The sequence below is a fragment of the Heterodontus francisci genome, chromosome 31, assembly GCF_036365525.1.
Source record: "Heterodontus francisci isolate sHetFra1 chromosome 31, sHetFra1.hap1, whole genome shotgun sequence".
Taxonomy (NCBI): Eukaryota; Metazoa; Chordata; class Chondrichthyes; order Heterodontiformes; family Heterodontidae; genus Heterodontus; species Heterodontus francisci.
The window spans coordinates 47,045,204-47,067,042 of record NC_090401.1 but is presented as its reverse complement, the minus strand read 5'-3'; the positions used below and the strand labels follow the sequence as shown (position 1 = coordinate 47,067,042).

General features: G+C 43.0%; 1 protein-coding gene across 3 annotated transcripts; it reads left to right on the top strand.

The window, feature by feature from the left end:
* The first annotated feature begins 2,600 nt into the window (after nucleotides 1-2,600).
* LOC137346994 (B- and T-lymphocyte attenuator-like) lies at nucleotides 2,601-20,794 on the top strand. Of its 3 annotated transcripts, XR_010968840.1 has the most exons (7): nucleotides 2,601-2,667; nucleotides 7,524-7,853; nucleotides 12,593-12,709; nucleotides 12,820-12,863; nucleotides 17,491-17,549; nucleotides 17,768-17,908; nucleotides 18,568-18,634. XR_010968840.1 is itself a non-coding variant. In XM_068010979.1 (5 exons), the coding sequence occupies exons 1-5, from the start codon at nucleotides 2,604-2,606 to the stop codon at nucleotides 18,766-18,768; spliced, it is 756 nt and encodes a 251-aa protein (XP_067867080.1). In that variant the 5' UTR covers nucleotides 2,601-2,603; the 3' UTR covers nucleotides 18,769-20,794. The 3 variants fall into 3 exon arrangements, 1 of the variants encoding a protein (XP_067867080.1); XR_010968839.1 differs by lacking the exon at nucleotides 17,491-17,549; XM_068010979.1 differs by lacking the exons at nucleotides 17,491-17,549; nucleotides 17,768-17,908 and having other exon boundaries at nucleotides 18,568-20,794.
* The last annotated feature ends 1,045 nt before the right edge of the window (nucleotides 20,795-21,839 follow it).

Below are 21,839 nucleotides of genomic sequence, written 5' to 3'. Positions count from 1 at the left end.
CACCCCGTCAGTGTAAGAATTGCGCAGAACATTACACAATAAACACTGTGCACATTGCACCAAAGAAAAGTACGAGTGAGTCTGAATTCCAGCAGAGTCTCCCCTGTCTCTGCTAATATGAAATAGTCTGGGTACAGTCAGCAACTGGGGGGCGGGGGAGAGATTATCTGGCTTTAAACATTGTGGTGTCAGTAGCCTTTCAGAAGCCCCACCACTTCGTTAGACTGCATGTGTGCCGTTCCGGTCTTCGTATTCTAACACGGACATAGAAACACTGGAGAAGGTACAAAAACGTTTTACAAGGTTGATACCAGAACTGAGAGGTTATACCCATCAGGGAAGTTTGAACAGGATGGGGCTCGTTTCTCTGGAAAAAAGAAGGCTGAGGGGTGATCTGATAATTTTTATAAGGGTTCTCCATCCAAAATGTTGCAATGTTCCTCTCCCTTCCAGATGCCTACAGGCCCATTTTGTACTGTTTTATATTTCATATTTTCAATGCCCTTTCTTCTTTCCAGGTAGAATCAGAAGAACCTTTTGCCTGAATGTTCTGAAGAATCTAACTGCAGGGCTCCTTGAAGTGGGTTCTGGCCAACAGGCTGGAGATCATTTGGGCAGGAAGCCTACATCACAGGGCCGAAGCCTGCAAAAGCAGGTAGGTGGGGAAACCTACCTGCTCCAATGGTAGTCGAGGGGGTCCAATGGAGGGGGGAAACAGACAGATCGTAGAGGTGAGGAGTATAATTTACTGGGTAGCTTGTTGGGCCTGGAGGAAACACTCCTGCTTCTATTGGCCCACAAGCAGTGCTGTAAAGGCACTTCTCATTGATTCCTCTCGTCTCGTTTAAGCTATCGAGTTTCCTGAGATTCAGGAAACCCAGCCACCTATGGCTAAAAAAAAATTTAAATGAAGGCATGTAGCCTCATTAATGATATTTAAATGGCCAACCCGCTTCCAGTAAATGGATTGGACACTCGCCCTTTGTCCCGCCTGCGTGAAGTGAGCAGTTTCAAGGTTGGTTGGGTTCCTGTTTCAGATTTCTTGCATTTTAACCCCTGACATGACCTCAATCCCCCCACCCCCCACCCCTTTTTGGGAGATAAAATTTAGCCTATAGAATCATAGAATGGCAGTGTATACGTGGAGGTCATTCGGCCCGCCGTGCTACTTCCAGCTCTTTGATAGAGATATTCAATTAATCCCACTCCCCTGTTCTTTCCCCATAGCCCTGTAAATATTTTACCTTCAAATATTCATTCAATTCTCTTCTGAATGTTACTGTTGAATCTGCTTCCACCACCCTTTCAGGCAGTGCAGTCCAGATCATGACAACATGCTGTGTAACAAAATGTTTTTTCATGTTGCCTCTGGTTCTTGGGTCATTCACTTTAAATCTGTGTCCTCTGATTACTGACCCTTCTGCCACTGGGGACACCGCTATCAAATCTCCTCTTAACCTCTGTGCTTTCCAGGCTCTCCATAACTGAAGCCCCTCATCCCTGATACCATTCTAGTAAATCTCCTCCATATCCTCTCTGAGGCCTTGGCACCTTTCCTAAAGTGCGCTGCCCAGAATTGATCACAATACTTCAGCTGACGCTTAACCAGTGTTTTATAAAGGCTCGGCATAAATGCCTTGCTTTTGTACTATATTTATTCCCCAAAATATATTTTATTCATAGAATTTGTAAATGTACATTAAATAGCAGTTCAAATTTAACATTATAAAGTGCAGTACAGTCCAATTTCTTTCAGTGGAGTATGTGGCACTCTGAGGTGCCTCACTACACTTACAGTTACAGGTTATATTTACAATATACATTTACATTTCAGTTCTCTGATGCTAGCAGCCTGAAAGGTTTTACATGGGTTCCAGCCCCTTGGTGACTACAGCAGGAGGGCCTAAGACCTGTGGCCTTTCTCCATTGAACCTTTGCAGCGGCTGCCCCAAGCCTTAGTGCGTCCCTCAACAGGTAGTCTTGGACCTTGGAATGTGTCAGTCTGCAGCACTCGATTGTGGGCAGTTCTTTCCACTGGCAGACCAGCAAGTTTTTGGCAAACCAAAGAGCATCTTTCACTGAGTTGATGGTCCTTCAGCAGCAGTTGATGTTTGTCTCAACTTGCATCCCTGGGAACAGCCTGTAGAGCACAGAGTCCTGCGTTATGGAGCGGCTTGATATGCACCTAGACAAAAACCACTGCATCCCTTTCCGGACCTTCTTTGCTTAGTATAGCCACTGGTCCCATATGCTTTTTTGAAGAGCCTTCTCAACTTGTCCTGCCAACTTCAAAAATGCGTTCCCAGGCCTCTTTGTTCCAGCACCATGACGAGGGAAATAAGTTGGCACCTGTGGAGGAATGTAAGACAAGAATTAAAAAAGTACATTTTTGCCAGTTACCAGCTCTCTGAATCATGCTGATTAAAACCAAGCTGCAGAGGACAAGCTGGGGGGATGGTGATGGGGTGGGAGTGGCGGGGGGGTCACTCTTTGTTCTAAGCACTCGCTGCCTGATAGTTGAAACAACACCGAGCTGTGGTTTCTCTTCTCAGGCAGCAGCTCTTCTCTAACTTACATTTCATCATTTATTCGAACTCTGAATTATGTGGTTAAGCAGAATTCAGCAAGCTCCTTTTCAATGTCTCTTACTGATCTCATTGATACAAGGTAGGAAATATGAATAACTTACTTCATACATAAAACAAATTACTGTTATTAATTTCAGTTTTTAAATTATTTTTTGTGGTTTTGAATAACCTAGCGTCTGCAGTTGTACTATATTAAATTGCATGTCTGACCCTAACTGGACATAATGGTGCAGCAAGACTTCCAATTTCAAGAATTAATGACTTTAGAGATTAATGTTAATGACTGTAAAATCGAGAGCTTTTCGAATCTTGATTCTCAGATCTGCATTGCCATTGATTGAATCACCGCCTCGGGAGGGCAACCTTGGAAAACTTAACCTTCAAAGACAGGGTTTCTTACTATTTTAAAGAGGGTGTCCATAGTTTCTAAAGTGCCATTGAAACCCCTCATGGCTTTAAAGCAAGTGTGATAAAAATAATAACATATTTCATATTTTTATTATTAATCAGCTGCACTGGGATACGTGTAAAGAACCTCCTCTGATCTTTCTTCCCTTACTCCCTCGTCTTGATGCTGATGATTGATTCAAGCTCCAGGTAGCAGCCTTTCCATTTCTTCCCCAGTAACTCACACCCCATCCTGACTTGGAACTATATCATTGCTCCTTCACTGTCGCTGGGTCAAAATCCTGGAACTCCCTTCCTAACAGCACTGTGGGTATACCTACCCCACATGGACTGCAGCGGTTCAAGAAGGCAACTCACCACCACCTTCTCAAGGGCAATTAGGGATGGGCAATAAATGCTGGCATAGCCAGTGACGCCCACATCCCATGAATGAGTAAAGAAAGGTATCGCACGAAATCAAAGTCCAACATAGTGATGAGAAAGTAAGTCAGTAAATTAATCTTCTCATTTAAAGTTTCTTCACAAAAATTCACATTTTTTGTTGTTTTGATTAATAGTAAGATAACTTTTTAATGCCTTTATCTTTCTGAAATTATCTCACCGGCACCACCCCCCCACCCCCAACCCGTAAGACAAAGATTGTAATGTGCCCCCCACCCCCCACTTGCGAAAAGGTTGGACAACCCTGTTGTAGAACAACAACTATAGTTTTATATTCAGGTGGTTGAGCCAGATAATTGTGTCAGCAATTGCAGACTGTATCGCTGTGATGCCTCCTTTGTATTTGTGAGTTGGACATTGAGTCAATATATGTTCTATGGTCTGTTCTGGGTGACCACAGTCACATCCTGCAACGTTTATAATTCTCCAGTAGTGCATCAAATATTCACATCTGCCGTGGTTAGTGCAGAGGTGGTTTAATGTTGTCTGTGAGCTTTGCGGAAGATCAAAGCCAGAGATCATCTGCGTCGAGTCTTCCAAGTGTTTCTTTGTGACTTCTTGTGAACTCCATTCAGCTTTCCAAGCCTCATCAGGGTTAAAATCACATTGTTGAAGTCAAACGATGTTGAGGGATGTTGTTGAGTTCCTGGTGGATGAGAAGACCATCCTCGATTCCCTGGCCCTCTGGGAAGGTTACGACTTCGTGGTGAATGCATGGGAGGGGAGCGATGTGCGACAGCATGGGCAGCCAGGTGTTGGGGTCAACCTGAGGGTTCCAGTGATAGACCACATTGCAGTGTAAAGTTGGACATTTCTGGTCCATACCAGTACACAGTGCTTGATCACAGAGTACGCAAGGACCATTGCTGATGTCCGTAGCACTGATTTTAAAATTCTAAAAAGTGGATGTGGAGAAACTTTTTCCACTTGTAGTTGAATCCAGAACAAGGGGGTATAAATACAAAATAGCTACTAACAGATCAAATAAAGAATTCAGGAGGAAGTTCTCTACACAGAGAGTGGTGGGAATGTGAAACTCACTGGAGTGGTTGAAGTACAGAGCATTAATCCATTTAAGGGGAGGATTGATGCATAAATGAGGGAGAAGGGAATTGAGGGATACAGGGGAAGGGTGGGAACGGGAGTTAGAGTGGGAGAAGGCTCACATGGAGGCTGAATGTCCTGTTTCTTTGCTGAAATAATGTAATATTGGATCAATTTAGCAGGTTTAACATAAAAGCATGTTCCAAGATACTTTCAGATAGACATGCAGAAAATGCAGACTGTGTCAGGGAAGAAAGGATTATGAGGGGTGAGATTGTCTTTGAAGAGGTTTTTAAAGGAGAGAGAGAAATAGATTGAGTTCAGGAAATGTCAGAAATTGGAACCCAAGTAGCTGAAGACCCAGCTACCAATAGTGAGTGAAGGGAAAGAGGGACTGTGCAAAAGACCAGTGTCAGAGGGGATGTAGGGCTGCAGCAAGTTGCAGAGATAGAGTGGGGCTAGGACATGGAGGGATTTATAATCGAGGATGGGGAAGGTTCTAGAACTATAATCAAGTCATGTTTCCAACTCACTGAATTTGAGCGTTGACATTTCTAATGGCCATTCATGTGGTCCGTCAGTGTGATGGACTGGCAGTAAAACAGGATGTTTAGCATTTCACAAGTATTGAAATAGAGACACAAAATACATACGTGTGCCTCAAGCTGTGTGAGGAGTTGATGGAACCACAATGAGACCAGTTTGCACACAATGATGTGTGTTGGGCTGATTCTTTAACCATTCATTAAGTCCCCCCTGATAGTTTGTAATCTGTTCTGATCTGGCATTGAGCTGTTTTCTAAAAACTCGTAAATCCACTTTCCCAATTAAACAAATCACTATATTGCTGTATTAAATCCATCAGCATCCGTAAAGAGAAAAGCCAAGTTAGTGTTTTGAATGTAAGCTGCTTCTTCAGTAATAATCACGTGCTATTTCACCTTATTTCTAGCTTAAAATGGGGAGGAAGCTATATGTTTGGTTTTATAGCTATTGACACTGGCACATAAGGGCATTTATGGCTTGTAAAAAGTAATTAAAATTCTTTTTATCAAGCATTTTCAAGGAGAGGAGGGAAATTGAACTCAGTGTGAATTTGTATAGTGGAATAAATCAAAATTAGTTCTTTGTTCCGACAATACTACAGACTTAAAATGGTAGCTTTGAAAAAATATTGCTAAAATGTACAGACAATGGGCAAGGGCTAAGCATGTACCAGTGAAGGTCAGCCATCAGGGAAGATCAGATTTTTACTGGATTTAATAAATCAGGCAAGTTAACTGTGGGGATATTGCTGGCTACATGACAATCCAGGTGCCAGAGCCTCCTGGCTGGTGACTTGAGCATACCACCATACCCAATATAAAATATAGCTCTCATATTAGCCTTGTTTTAATTTGGATTCCAGGAACCACCAACATCAATCAGCTTCTGCCATTTATAATGCTAAACCCAGCACCCTTACCCCACTGGCAGACTTGCAAACACATGAAAAACCGGGTTCACAAGTCTGCTGCAAGGCATAAGCCTGATAGAGTAGCTTAAACTCTGCAGGGTTGTTCATGGGGGCCAGGCTACTGGAATTAGAACTGGAGAAAGTACAACACAAAAGGAGGTTTTGGGAAATCAAACCATTGTGGGGGAGCCACCTGGAGGTGGGTCTCACATCTCATGATTTTTCTGTCTTTGGTAGTTTTCTGAGTTATACTTCCATTCTTGACTATTGAGCTCAGCCTCCATTCTCATATATTCAATTATATGTCTATTGGAATCAATCATCTATTAAAATGAATGTACAGAAAATTAAAACCCACAAGTGTACCCTGCAATGCTCTTCACATCTCCAGAATATCCCAAAGTGCAAATAGTTAATTTATTACTTTTGAACACAATCAATGTTGGCATGTATGCGGACTCAACAACCAACTTGTGCACAGCAGGATCTCATGAACAGCAAGTGAGATGGATAGCCAGTAGATTTGTTTTTTGTCATTGTCTTCAGTCTCATCCACAAATTCCGTTCCCTAGCCACTGACTCCATCCCTCAACCTGGCACTGTCTGAGGTTCCGTTCCCATATCCACCCCATCACCAAGACTGCCTGCTTCCACTTCTGTAACATTATCCATCTCCGCCTCACCTCAGTACATCCTGACTGGACTGCCATCTTCCACCCTCCATAAACTTGAACTCATCCAAAACTCTGCTGCCTGTATCCTAACTCGCACCAAGTCCTGTTCGCCTGCCACCACTCTGCCCATTGACCTACTGCTCCTGGTCCAGCACCACCTTGGTTTACAAATTCTCATTCTTGTTTTCAAATCTCTCCATGGTATCTCCCCTACTCTAGCTCTGTAACCTCCTCAACTCTACAACCCTCCCAGATCTTTGCATTCCTATAATTCTGGCCTCTTATGCATCCCCGATTTTCAGTCAGTGTTCCATCCTTGGCAGCCATGCCATCCAGCTGCCTGGACCCTAAGCTCTGGAATTTCACCCAAGCCTCTACACCTCTCTTTCCTCCTTTAAAACGCTTTTTAAAACCTACCTCTTTGACCAACCTTTTGGTCACCTGTCCTAATATCTCCTCATGTGGTTTGGTGCCAATTGTTGTTTGATAATGCTCCTGTGACGCACCTTGGGCTGGTTTGCGTTAAGGGTCCTACATAAATGCAAGTTGTTGTCACAATTTAATGACTCATTAACTATAAGTCAGTTGGAAGTACCCCGTTCACAGCCATGCTGCCAGAAACACTGCATGAAAGGCATATCAGGGTGATCAGTAGCCAGCGTAGCTTGATGTCACCAACTCTCTATGGAAGTATCTACACTCACCAAAAAATGACTGTAGGGAGGTTTTTTCCAAGCATTTGCATGCAAACTCCACACATATCAGAAACTCTAGCATTTATTGCCATACACATGAAGAGTAGCCATTTGTATTTGGTACGGGAGTACAAGCTTAAAAAAATGTATGGAAGGTGGTGAGGGGGCGACAGTGCAGAATTGTTATGTAGACTGACCCACAACTTCTCTATTTCAGGAAATGGAAATCGTGCCTGTGAGCTGAGTGTAATCTACCCGCAAGCTTTGTTGATACGTAATGTGGGAGACAGTCTAACACTGAACTGTACCGTAAAATTCTGTGCTGACCAAGCACAAGAACCAGTGGTGCACTGGTGCATATTGGAGACAACCAGTTGTCAGCCTGTGCCTGCAAACAGGACACGCACCAATAATGGCAAGGAAGGAAGCATATTTGTCAGTCACACAATCGCCTTTCTCAACTTCAGTGACAGTGGCACATTCCGGTGTGAAGCTTCGCATGGAAAATTGAAATCACTTGGTCATTCCATTGTTGTAAATGTGACCGGTAATTATTAAATGCTCCTCATCTATAAACCTACAAGAAAACATGCAACATAGGTCTTTCTCTTCCTCCATCAGGCTGGTTGCTCTTGCCGGAGAAAAATCCCTGTAGTAGGAGGGTCCCACCCTGGGTTTAGCTGTGAGATCAGGTTCCTCAGCTTAGACTGCCTGCACATTGATCAAATGAGTGAATAGGCTCAGGTGCATGTCACCTGAGGAGTGTGTCAGGCCCAGACAGTGTCCTCTGTTAACATAGCATGTGAATTAGATGTAATCCCGTTAGTTAATTCATTGCACTCAAAACCAACATGACTGTCCTCTAGAAAGTGAGGGCACCCAGCTGAAGTCATAGTTTTAATACTGGTAACCCCTAGGAATCATTTTAGTAATTGTAGACTTCCTTATTAGACTTTTGTGTCTCTCCAAACCTATAGATTTCTCTCCACCCTCAGATTTTCAAATGCACTTTTTCACTCACCTTACTTTTTTTGCAATATCTTCAATTGAAATGTTTGTTTTTTTCTCTTTCTCCCCAGGTCTGTGTAATCTGCCATTACTTTTTATTCATTTTTCAATTTAATTTCAATTTGGTTCCTTTCTCGATGTTTTCCTTCAGTTTTTAATGTTGAGGTTTCTCCATTTTCCCCACAATACATTTTCTCTATTTTTCTTGTCTGACCTGCTTGATAATTTTTAACTTTGCCTTAAACTTGGTTTCGTGAATGCTTTGGCTTGCCTGATTGGACATCCAGTGTCCAGGAAGACTAGTTGCACATAGTGCAGAGGAGCCTAGTCAAGAGTCAAGGCTGGGGAGTTTCATGCATAAGGCCTTACTAATTTGTTATAGCCCTAGTTCCAATCTCAACTCATTGAAGCCATCTGAATCCCTTATGTGGGACCTGAAAGAAGTTTGAACAGGGTCAAATCAGCTTCCAAGTAGCCACTGACCCACACTACAAAATTAGTCTGATTCAATACTAATTGGCAATCGAATACAGAGGGGTGACGGGGTGAACAGAATGGGAAACAGTTCTGAGGTGGGCTAAAGCACGTTGTTGGGGAAGAGTATAAGGAACTTTACTCTGTATGTAACCATGCTATACTTGGGTGTGCTTAATGTTGACAGGCAGAAAGGATAAATGGGGTGATCACAAGGACTTTAAACTAGTAAATGGGGGGGGGGGAGGGGGAGGCCTCAGGGGAAGTCAATACAGTTTCAAAAACAAGTAACAGGGCAGAGAGTAAAGAAACAGTCAGGAATCCTATTTCAGGAACTGCAGGTAATGGCAAAACTACAAGAAGTATACTGGTTAAACCAGAAGAGGGAAATAATACACAGGCAAATAAAGCATCAGTGCTGAGGGACAGGTTAGGGGGGTATAGCCCAAATAAGAGTTCTATATACAAATGCATGGAGTGTAAGGAATAAACTAGATGAACTGCGGGCACAAATTCAAATGGAAGATTATGATGTGGTGGCCATTGCGGAGACGTGGCTGCAGGATGGTCGGGACTGGGAATTAAATATACCTGGTTATAAAGTTTACAGGAGGGACAGGGAAAATGGCAGAGGGGGTGGAGTAGCCTTACTGATTAGAAATAATATCACCTCATTGGTGAGGGAGGATATAATGAGGGGAAAGCATTCAGTGGAGACCTTATGGGTGGAATTGAGGAACAGAAAAGGATCTAAAACTGTAATGGGTGTTGTGTATAGACCCCTGGTGGCAGTTCTGAGGTATAAATGATTGTATAAATGCACAAATTAGGCGAGTGTGTAACAAAGGCAGAATAGTATTAATGAGGGATTTTAACTTACACATAGATTGGGAGAGGCAGACTAGCACCTGTCAGAAAGGTAGTGAATTTCTGGAATGTGTCCGGGATAGTTTCCTACAGCAATATGTCCTAGATGTAACAAGGGGACAGGCAATATTAGATTTAGTTATGAGTATTGAGCCAAATTTAATTAGTAGCCTAACTGTGCGTGAACATTTATCAAATAGTGATCACAACATGATCGAATTCAAGGTAGCGTTTGAAAGTGAAAAACACGAATCAGCTACTAGAATTTTAGACTTGGGTAAGGCTGACTTTACCGGGATGAGACAGAGACTGTCCATGGTGAACTGAGTAGATCTGTTCATGGGTCAAACGACTGAAGAATATTTAAAGAAACATTTAACGAAATACAGAGCGAGTATATACCCCTGAGAGGAAAAAGCTCCACTTCAAAGAAAAAACAGCCATGGACAACTAAAGAGATTAGGGATAGCATAAAACTAAAAGAAAGGGCTTACAAAAATGTAAAACGCAGCACAGAGCCAGCTGAATGGGATCGATACAAAGACCAGCAAAGGGTCACAAAGCAGCTATTAAGAGCTACTAAAAGAGATTATGAAAGGAAACTTTCAAGGGACATCAAAATCAATAAGAAGAAATTTTATAGTTACATAAAGGGAAAGCAGGTTGTCAAGAGCAATGTAGGCCCACTAAAAGCTGAAACTGGAGATATTGTCATTGATAATGGGGAAATGGCAGACATGTTGAACAATTACTTTGCCTCAGTATTTACAGTTGAAAAGGAGGATAACTTGCTGGAAGTCCCGAAAAAAATTAATAGCCGATAGGGGACAGGGACTTAATACAATTAACGTAAGTAAAACATCAGTAACAAGAAAATTAATGGAACTAAAGGGTGAGAAATCCCCAGGACCTGACGGTTTCCATCCGAGGGTGTGAAAGGAAGTAGGGGAAAACATTGTAGATGCCATAACTATAGTCTTTCAGAGTTCCCTAGATTCAGGAGTGGTCCCTCTGGATTGGAAAGTTGCACATGTCACTCCACTTTTTAAGAAGGGTGAAAGGGGGAACCAAGGAAATTACAGACCAGTTAGCCTGACATCTGTGGTGGGCAAGTTGCTGGAGTCTATCATCAAGGATAGGGTGACTGAACACCTAGAAAAATTTCAGTTAATCAGGGACAGCCAACATGGAATCATGACGGGAAGGTCATGCCTGACAAATCTTCAGTTCTGTTGGTTCAGTTCTGGGTACTGCCTGTGCGGAGTTTGCAAGTTCTCCCTGTGACTGCGTGGGTTTCCTCCGGGTGCTCCGGTTTCCTCCCACATGCCAAAGACTTGCAGGTTAATAGGTAAATTGGCCATTGTAAAAATTGCCCCTAGTGTAGGTAGATGGTAGAAGGATTGAGGGAAAGTGGGGATGTGAGAGGGAAAAAATGAGATTAATGTAGGATTAGTATAAATGGGTGGTTGATGGTCGGCGTGGACTCGTTGGGCCGAAGGGCCTGTTTTGGTGCTGTATCTCTCTATGACTCTAAATCTCATTGAATATTTTGAAGAGGTGACTAAGGTAGTGGACAGGGGAATGTCTATGGATGTTATTTATATGGACTTACAGAAGGCATTTGATAAAGTCCCACATAAGAGACTGTTAACTGAGGTAGAAGCCCATGGAGTTGAGGGCAAATTATTGACATGGTTAGGAAGTTGGTTGAGTGGTAGGCAACAGAGAGTGTGGATAATGGGTAAGTACTCTGATTGGCAGGATGTAACTAGTGGTGTCCCACAGGGATCTGTGTTGGGGCCTCAATTATTCACATTATTTATTAACGACTTGGATGATGGCATAGTAACTCATATATCCAAATTTGCTGATGATACAAAGTTAGGTGGCATTGCAGACAGTCTAGATGATAGCATAAAATTGCAAAGAGATATTGACAGACTAGGTGAATGGGCAAAACTGTGGCAGATGGATTTCAATGCGGGCAAGTGTGAGATTATCCATTTTGGACCAAAAAAGGATAGAGCAGGGTACTTTCTAAATGGGTAGAGGTTAAGTACAGTGGATGTCCAAAGAGACTTGGGGGTTCAGGTGCATAGATCTTTAAAATGCCATGAGCAAGTGCAGAAAATAATCAAAAAGGCTAATGGAATGCTAGTCTTTATATCTAGAGGATTGGTGTATAAAGACACAGAGATTATGCCACAGGAGTTAAGTTACAAGGAGAGATTACACAAATTTGGCCTGTTTTCGCTAGAATTTAGAAGGTTAAAGGGTGATCTGATCGAAGTCTTCAAGATATTAACAGGAAAAGACAGGTTAGATAAAGATAAACTATTTCCACTGGTTGGAAATTCTAAAACTTGGGGGCATAGTCTAAAAAATAGGGCCAGACTGTTCAGGAGAGATGTTAGGAAGCACTTCTTCACACAAAGGGTGGTAGAGGTTTGGAACTCTCTCCCACAAACAGCAGTTGAAGCTAGAACAGTTGTTAATTTTAAATCTGAGATAGATAGATTTTTGTTAAGCAAAGATATTAAGGGATATGGGCCAAAGGCAGGTATATGGAGTTAGGCCATGATCTCATTGAATGGCAGGACAGGCTCGAGGGGCTGAATGGCCTACTCCTGTTCCTATCTCCCTATGCTCCTATGTTCCTATGACACTGGGTACCTGAAATGTAAACTGTCCCATTCCCCAGGACCAATATCCCTTAACTTGATGAGATCAATAGGACAGTTTGGATAGTTCACATTGCTAAGATCATTCATATCCCTTAACATTAAGTCCACATCAGAGAGACACACAGAGAATACTCCTCAAGAGTAGAAACTGACCACATAACACACAGCCGACAGAATCACACGAGTATTATATTGTTATATGTTGTTCATGTGCTGTACTGATTGCTGTTCATGAGTTGTGTGTGTTTTGCAGTGGCTTCAGATGTTCCAGTAACACCAGTAGAACGCACTGACGGCACTTATAAATGGTACTTTTTGGTTTTGCTGCCCCTTTTGGTGGTGATAATCTGTGTCATCTGTTATTGTCGAGGTAAGCACCAGCATGAGAGAGGAAACTCTCTTATTGATCAACATTATCAGAAACGAATATTTCATATATTGCCATGTGTGATGATGCTGTTTGTTGATTTTCTTTTGAAGAGAAGCGACGGGTGGCACAGAACAGCCAAAGAGCCCAAGAAAAGGTAAATGAGGTGACATGAGAGGCATCATTCAAAGTAAGAATACTCCTAAGAACATGCAAATGTAAAAACTAGTATCAGGAGTAGGCCATATGGCCACTTGAGCCTGCTCTGCCATTCAAGAAGATGAACAAGGGAGTCAAGGGTTATGGGGGGCAGGCAGGAAAGTGCGGTTAAGGCCACAATCAGATCAGCCATGATCTTATTACTACTGCTCCTATTCCTTAAGTTTTTATGGCTGGTCCACATTTCTGTCTTATCCCTTGATTTCCCCAAGTGTCCAGCAACCTATCAATCTTAGTCTTGAATATACTCAACGATGGAGCATCCACAGCCCTCTGTTAAGAGGGTTCCAAAGATTCACAATCTACTGAGTAATGAAATTTCTCGTCATCTCAGTCCTCATCTCAGTCCGAAATCTTATTCTGAGACATAAACCCTGAGTTCTAGGCTGTTTAGCTGGGGGAAATAGCCTCGCAGCATCTAACTCAATAATGGCTCAATGGATTATTGGGCTTCTCATTGTGACACTGAGCCATGTAGATCCAGAAGGTCCTGGTCTAGTCATCAGTTCATTAGCTGATCTCAGCCTAGGAGGAGTTATAAGCTGTGATGGATTTCACCCCACCATCCCAGGATTGGGACAGGAAACACCAGACAATATTCCTGCTCCTGATTGTTACCTCATGGTTTATATTTGTGGGCATCCTGCAGCTTAAGTGGATGCAGGCTGAGAGGGAATGGGTGATGCCAGGCAGCCAAGAAGGGCCAGGCAGGTAGTGCAGGAGTCCCCTGACTGCATCTCACTGTCCAACCAGTATTCCCTTCTGAATACTGGTGAGAGTAATGGTTCCTCTGGGGTGTGTAGCCAGAGCTTAGTTTTAGAGAGATACAAGCACTGAAACAGGCCCTTCGGCCCACCGAGTCTGTGCTGACCATCAATCACCCATTTATACTAATCCTACATTAATCCCATATTCTCTACCACATCCCCACCATTCTCCTACCACCTACCTACACTAGGGGCAATTTACAATGGCCAATTTACCTATCAACCTACAAGTCTTTGGCTGTGGGAGGAAACCAGTGGAAACCCACGTGGTCACAGGGAGAGCTTGCAAACTCCACACAGGCAGTACCCAGAATCAAACCCAGGTCGTTGGAGCTGTGAGGCTGCGGTGCTAACCACTACACCACTGTGCCATCATGGCTGACCCAGCTGTACAGGGAGGGGGCAGGACGATGATTGGAAAAGCAGTAACAATTGGGGGTTCAATCTGCAGCCACAGACATGAATCCAGGATAGTACATTGCTTCTCTGGTACCAAGGTCAATGACGTCACAGAATGGCTGCTGAGCACTTTGAGTGGGGAGGGTGAACAGCTAGCGGTCATTGTCCATATCGGTACCAACGACATAGGTAGGAAGAGGGATGGGGTCCTGCAGGCAGCGTTTAGGGAGTTAGGAAAGAAACTAGCAAGCAAGACCTCAAAGGTAGTAATCTCTGAATTACTCCCGGTACCACACACAAGTGAGTATAGAAATAAGAGGATGGAATAGATGAATGTGTGGCTGGAGTGATGGCGCAGGGGGAAGGGCTTTAGATTTCTGGGACATTGAGAATGGTTCTGGGGGAGATAGGATCTGTACAGGTTGGACAAGTTGCATCACTACAGAGCCCGGACCAATGGCCTTGCAGGGTGATTTGCTAGTGTTATTGGTGAGGGTTTAAACTAACTTGGCAGTAGTGTGAGAATCAGGAGGTAATATTAGAGAGGAAAATCAAATCAAGGTGCACAGAGATTTGGGAGAGAAAGCTAGCACTAGAGTAGGAAATAGTAAAGTATTAGGTGGTGTCAGAGAAAGAGGGAATGTAATAATGTCTCAATTAGGTTTATTCAGCATGTATGTGAATGTATGGAGTGTGGTAAATCAGATTGGGACTGGATGAGATGCATCCTAAGATGCTGAGGGAAATAAGGTGGAAATTGCAGAGGCACTGGCCATAATCTTCCAATCCTCCATAGATACAGGGGTGGTGCTGGAGAACTGGAGAACTGCAAATTTTGCACCCTTTTCAAAAAAAAGGGTGGAAGGATAAGCCCAGCAACTACAGGCTAGTCAAGTAACAATAGTGGAAGGAAAGCTTTTAGAAATGATATTTTGGGACAAAATTAACAGTCACTTGGACAAATGGGGATTAATTAAGGAAAGCCAACATAGATTTGTTAAGGTGATTGACTTTTTTTAATGAGGAGAGGCTTGATGAGGGTAATGCGGTTGATGTGGTGTACATGGACTTCCAAAAGGCATTTGATAAACAAAGTGACTCCTGACAATGCAGAGCATGCGCAGAGAGATCGTGAAAGTCATCAATGTGTGCGAACATTTGCCAGCTTGCTAGAATGAATGACGTCACCAAGCAATAGCTGTCTCCATTCAGCCAAACAGTACCCCGCTGGATGTATTGTGAACTGTAAGAAGAATAATGATAAACTTCAAGGACACAGACAGGCTGGTAGAATGAGTGGACAAGTGGCAGATGAAACTTAATGCAGAGAAGTGTGAAGTGACTCATTTTGGTAGGAAGAATGAGGACAGGCAATCTAAAATCATGGGTTCAATTCTAAAGATGGTGCAGGAACAGAGAAACCTGGGGGTATATGTGCAAAAATAAGTGAAGGTGGCAGGGCAGGTTGAGAAAGTGGTTAATAAAGCATATGGGATCCTGGACTTTATAAATAGAGGCATAGAGTACAAAAGCAAGGAAGTTATGATAAACGTTTATAAAACATTGGTTCGACCTCAACTGGAGTATTGTGTCCAGTTCCTGGCACCACACTTCAGAAAGTATCTGAAGGCACTGGAGAGGATGCAGAAAAGATTTACGAGAATGGTGTTGGGGATGAGGATCTTCAGTTATGTGGATAGTTTAGTTTAGTTTAGAGATACAGCACTGAAACAGGCCCTTCGGCCCACCGAGTCTGTGCCGACCATCAATCACCCATTTATACTAATCCTACGCTAATCCCATATTCCTACCACATCCCCACCTGTCCCTATATTTCCCTACCACCTACCTATACTAGGGGCAATTTACCTACCAACCTGCAAGTCTTTTGGCTTGTGGGAGGAAACTGGAGCACCCGGAGAAAACCCACGCAGACACAGGGAGAACTTGAAAACTCCACACAGGCAGTACCCAGAATTGAACCCGGGTCGCTGGAGCTGTGAGGCTGCGGTGCTAACCACTGCGCCACTGTGGAGAAACTGGGGCTGTTCTCCTTGGAGAAGAGAATAGTAAAAGAAGATTTGATAGTGGTGTTCAAAATCATGATGGGTCTGGACAAAATAGATAGGGAGAAACTGTTCCCATTGGACAAAGGTCGAGAACCAGAGGACACCGATTTAAGGTGATTGGCAAAAGACGCAACAGTGAAATTAGGAAAAACTTTTTAACGCAGCGAGTGGTTAGGGTCTGGAATGCGTTTCCTGTGATTGTGGTGGAATCAATTCAGTTGTGGCCTTCAAAAGAGAATTAGATCATTATCTGAAGAGAAAAAATTTGGTGGGCTATGGGGAAAAGGCAGGATAGCGGGACTAAGTGAGTTGCTCCTGCAGAGAGCCGGCATGGACGCAAAGGGCTGAATGGCCTCCTTCTGTGCTGTAACCATTCTATGATTGTATGATTCTATGACTTCAACTCAAAGTATCTTGCTGGCGACCAAATGAGGACAGCAACAGGTTCACATGCTGCCTCCTGTGACGGTGAAGTATTCCATGCCCATAGAACTGTACTCCAACATGGATTATTCCTTGTTGAAGGGGAACTAAACCACAACTGACCGGTCAAGATAGCAGGTTGGTTCAGTTGTGGCTCAGTGGGTAGCTCACTTGCCTGAGTCAGAAAGTTACAAATTCAAGTTCCATTCCAGAGACTGTTGCTGTACTGAGAAAGTGCTGCACCATTGGAGGTGCTGCCTTTCAGATGAGAAGCCACCTTGGGTAGAAGTAAAAGATCCCATGCACTATTTTGAAGAAGAGCAAGCTAGTTTTCTCCAGTGGCTTGGCCAATTACTTTACCCTCAATCAACACCTAAAAAATAGAATATCTGGTCATTACCACATTGCTGTTTGTGGGAGCTTACTGTGTGAAAATTGGCTGCTGAGTTTCCTACATTAAAATAATGACTACACTTCAAAAGTACTTCATTGGCTGTAAAGCACTCCAAAGGTTATGAAAGATGCTATATAAACGCAAGTCTCGTTTTCTGTTTTCTATATATGAATTACCCCAAACCCCTCGATTAGATTCCAGCCTGTAAATCACTCCCAGGTATCTGTTATTCTATACATAAACGACATGAACATCTTTGTTAGATGCCTCCTGTTATTCACTGCTGGGTCTACCTTGCATCTACTGTACAGATTATTTAATATTGATCAATCTAACATAAGTATTCCATTGCATTATTATGAAAATGATAGTTATTTAGTTATTTATGGTGAAAAATTCAGTCTGATTGGTTCTGGAGTTTCCTTTAAAAGTAGTTAATTAGTTGTAAAATGCTCTAAATGCCCAGAGATGGTGAAAGATGCTATAGAAATGAAGTTCTTCCTCTTTTTTTAGTGAGCAACAGCACTGTAGCGATGTGACTGTATTTGAGTGGCCTGCTGGGAATATAAAAGGTAATTGAATAAGTTTAATAACAGCTGAGGGAGAAAGTGCAAAACTGCAGTATCTATTGTGCTCCATTAGCATAGAGAGACGGAGGTAGATGCGTGGGAAAGCACTACCACTTACACCTTAGATGGCAGTCAGCATTATCCCATTAGAGCATGGGTTAAAGGAGTATTCAGTCTTTGTTTACAAATGATTATCACTTTCTGAAGTCAGTTTTCTTTAGGTTTAAAGAAGTTTGCAAGTGAGGATTCTCTCCGGGGTCCAGACTGGCACCTGGATACATTTCTATTGGAAGAAAGAATCTGCATTTATATAGTACGTTTTGCCAACTCGGGACATCGCAAAGTGCTTTACAGCCAATGAGGTACTTTTGAAATGTAATTACTCTTGTTATGTAGGAAACACAGCAGCCGATTTGCACACAGCAAGGTCCCACAAACAGCAATAAAACAAATGCTGGAGATATACAGCAGGCCAGTCACTGTCTGTCATAGGAAAGGGCAGACAACTGACTCCTCAGGTGTAGATTCTTAGTCACAACAAGTGTACAACAGATGTTTAGTGTAGTCCTCTAGTCATCTTTGCTATGTTAGCAGAAGCTTAGGGTCAGATAAATTAGAGTCAATTTTGCATTTACAATTCAATTGCCAATTTGAACTGAAAGTCCCATAAAAGAAAGAACTTGCATTTATATAGCACCTTTCATGACCTGAGGACATCCCAAAGCACTTTACAGACCATGAAGTACTTTTCAAAGTGTAGTCACTGTTGTAATATAAGAAATGCAGCAGCCAATTTGCGCACAGCAAGCTCCCACAAACAGTAATGTGTAAATGACCAGATAATCTGTTTTTTTAGTGATGTACGTTGAAGGATAAATGTTTAATATCAAGTATTAACTGGAGAGCTGATCCATTAGAGAGAGGCTACGGATCATAGTCGCAGTTGGGCATTTTATGGAAATGTACAAATCCATCATGTGTGTGTCTGAGTAACGATAGTTATATGTTTGGTCCTTTACAGAACATTACTTCAGCTTCATCATCACCCAATGTCACCACGGTTACCACTGAGCTTTCTTCTATGACTGACACGACTGAGCTATGCCCGACGGAAGCATGTGTAAATAAGAGATGCATGGGGCCCTTTTATGTAAATCAGTCATTTACCATTATTGAACAATGTGAAGAATCTATTTATGCAAATGACCTTTCCAGTCAATAGTGAGTCTTTAGTTATTTGGAGATTGGTGATGGGAGTTGTTGGGCTTGTCAAGAATTCCTTCTTCTACCCAATGTTGTCCCCTTTGCACTCCTTTCTGTCGTAACTCAGTGGGTATCACTCTTGACTCAGAGGTTGTGGATTCAAGTCCCACTTCAGAGACTTAAGCATGTAATCCAGGCTGACATTGCCAGTGCAGTACTGAGAGAGTGCTGCACTGTTGGAGGTACGTTAAACCGAGGTCCTGTCTGCCCTTTCAGTTGGACTTAGAACTATGGCACTATTTCGAAGAAGAGCACAAGAGCAAGTTGGGAGCTTGTTGTGTTCAAATTTGCTACCATTCATCCCCTCAAAGCCGTTTGCCAATCAATGAGATCGTGGCTAATATGTGTACTAATTCCATTTACGTGCTTTGGCTCCACATCGTTTAATACTCCTGGCTAGCAAAAATCTATCAATTTCAGACTTAAAATTATTAACTGAGCTACACACTGCTACCTCCCTTTTAATTCTAATACTAGGAGAGACCTGCAAAACATTTGCGATCAAATTAGTATACTTAACCAATTCCATCAGCTCATCTACCACTCCTATGCCATCCCCAATCCCCTGCCATCCCTCTCATGCCATCCACCTCCCTCCTGTTACCATCCCCTCCCTCCCTTGCCACCCCTCCAATGGCATTCCCTCCCTCCCACTCCTCCCATGCCAACCACATCCATGCCATCCCCTCTCTCCCATGCTATCCCAATTCCATGCCATTCTATCATTCCCAGGCCACCATCCAGTGCCATCCTCTCACACCCACTCCTCCCCTGCCATTCCCATCCCATGCCATGACCCATAATCATTTTGCAAGTAAGGTTAGACATGGAAATTGCATGTTATTAGCACTTGAAATTCTGATGGGTTTTAAAGCAGTGAAAACTAGGATTAGATGAAGATGGGTAGGAGGAGGCTTGTGTGAAGAATAAGCACCAGCACTGCCTGGTTGGACCAAATGGCCTGTTTCTGCGCTGTAATTTCTATGTAATTCTTTGTGCAGAAGATCATGAGTCAATCACATTGACTGTCACAGAGATACTGATTGTGCTACACTGTTGGGCACAGGTTACATGACCTGGTGAATTTTACAAATTAGAGAACTCAGAAGGAAAATCATGGGAATGCAAATTGGGCCTCCACATCCAAATCTCTGGTATGCCCTCCCATTTCATACGATGGATTCCTAGATTGGAACTTTTGAGCCCATTTTTATTTATTTATTTATTTAGAGATACAGCACTGAAACAGGCCCTTCGGCCCGAGTCTGTGCTGACCAACAACCACCCATTTATACTAACCCTACAGTAATCCCATATTCCCTACCACCTACCTACACTAGGGGCAATTTACAACGGGCAATTTACTTATCACCTGCAAGTCTTTGGCTGTGGGAGGAAGCCGGAGCACCCGGCAAAAATCCACGTGGTCACAGGGAGAACTTGCAAACTCCACACAGGCAGTACCCAGAGCTGAACCCGGGTCCCTGGAGCTGTGAGGCTGCGGTGCTAACCAGATCACCACTGTGACGCCCTGATGATGCAACATTTACCAAATCTAGGCAGGGGCAGCAATTTGGGATGGAATTTGTATCTACTGTGTGTCCATCCCTTTAAGGCCTTCTTCAAAAACTCCAAGAATGAGGTTAACTTCTTCAACCTGACCCTCTGCCCATTCTGACATCACAGCAAGGAGCGGGACCAGTGTTCCCACCAATTTTCTTTTGGAATGCTAAGGTGATTTATTTAAGTGCACAGCCCCTTAAAATTCTTTTTGTAAAGCGGTAATTAAAGGGGACTTTTGAGGTTGCAGCATGGCCATGCGGCCACGCTGCTTACAGGGGACATTTGGCGGGACCGAGGTTCTGCTCATTCCACTGAACATACAGCCAACATGTATGATCAGGCAGACTGATTACTATTGGGCAAGAAACAACAACGTGAACAATAAGTTATAGAATAAAAGCAAAATACTGCGGATGCTGGAAATCTGAAATAAAAACAAGAAATGCTGGAACCACTCAGCAGGTCTGGCAGCATCTGTGGAAAGAGAAGCAGAGTTAACGTTTCGGGTCAGTGACCCTTCTTCGGAACTAGCAAATATTAGAAATGTCAAAGGTTATAAGCAAGTGAGGCGGGGGTGGGGCAAGAGATAACAAAGGCGAAGGTGTAGATTGGACAAGGCCACATTGCTGACCAAAAAGTCGTGGAGCAAAGGCAAACAATATGTCATCTTAAGTTTGTTCAGTTTGTTTACCCACTGTTTTTTTTCATGTTTGGACTTGCTGCTGTTCAACCTTCAGTCCGTTAACACCCTATTTGTACTAATGCTTTGTCTTTCAACACACCATTTACATATTGTTTGCCTTTGCTCCATGACCTTTTGGTCAGCTATGTGGCCTTGTCCAATCTACACCTTCTCCTTTGTTATCTCTTGCCCCACCCCCGCCTCACTTGCTTAAAACCTTTGACATTTCTAATATTTGCTAGTTCCGAAGAAGGGTCACCAACCCGAAACGTTAACTCTGCTTCTCTTTCCACAGATGCTGCCAGACCTGCTGAGTGGTTCCAGCATTTCTTGTTTTTATAATAAATTATAGAATCTGACAGCACAGAAGGAAGTTGTTCAGCCTATAGTGTCTGTGCCGCCTCTTTGAAAGAGCTATCCAACTAGCTAAGCTCGTGCTGCTCTTTCCTCATAGCCCTGCAAATGTTTCCCTTTTCAATTATTTATCCAATTCCCTTTTGAAAGTTTCTACTGAACCTTTTCAGGCAGTGCATTCCAGATCATAACTCGCTGCCTAAAATAAATTCTCCTCAAATCGCCTTTGGTTCTTTATCTTAAATCTGTGTCCTCTGGTTACTGACCCTCCAACCAATGTAAACAGTTTCTCCCTATCCACTCTATCAAAACCCCTCATGATTTTGAACACCACTATTAAATCTCTCCTTAACCTTCCTTGTTCATGGGAGAACAATCCTTCCTTCTCTAGTCTCTCCATACAACTGAAGTCCCTCATCCCTGGTTTCATT

What these genes read in the sequence shown, in the direction of transcription:
- LOC137346994 (XM_068010979.1), top strand. Translation starts at nt 2,604, where the DNA reads ATGTGGTTAAGCAGAATTCAGCAAGCTCCTTTTCAATGTCTCTTACTG. An exon ending in ACTGATCTCATTGATACAAG is followed by an intron (nt 2,668 to 7,523) that starts GTAGGAAATATG and finishes TCTCTATTTCAG; the next exon opens with GAAATGGAAATCGTGCCTGT. An exon ending in TGTCATCTGTTATTGTCGAG is followed by an intron (nt 12,710 to 12,819) that starts GTAAGCACCAGC and finishes TTTCTTTTGAAG; the next exon opens with AGAAGCGACGGGTGGCACAG.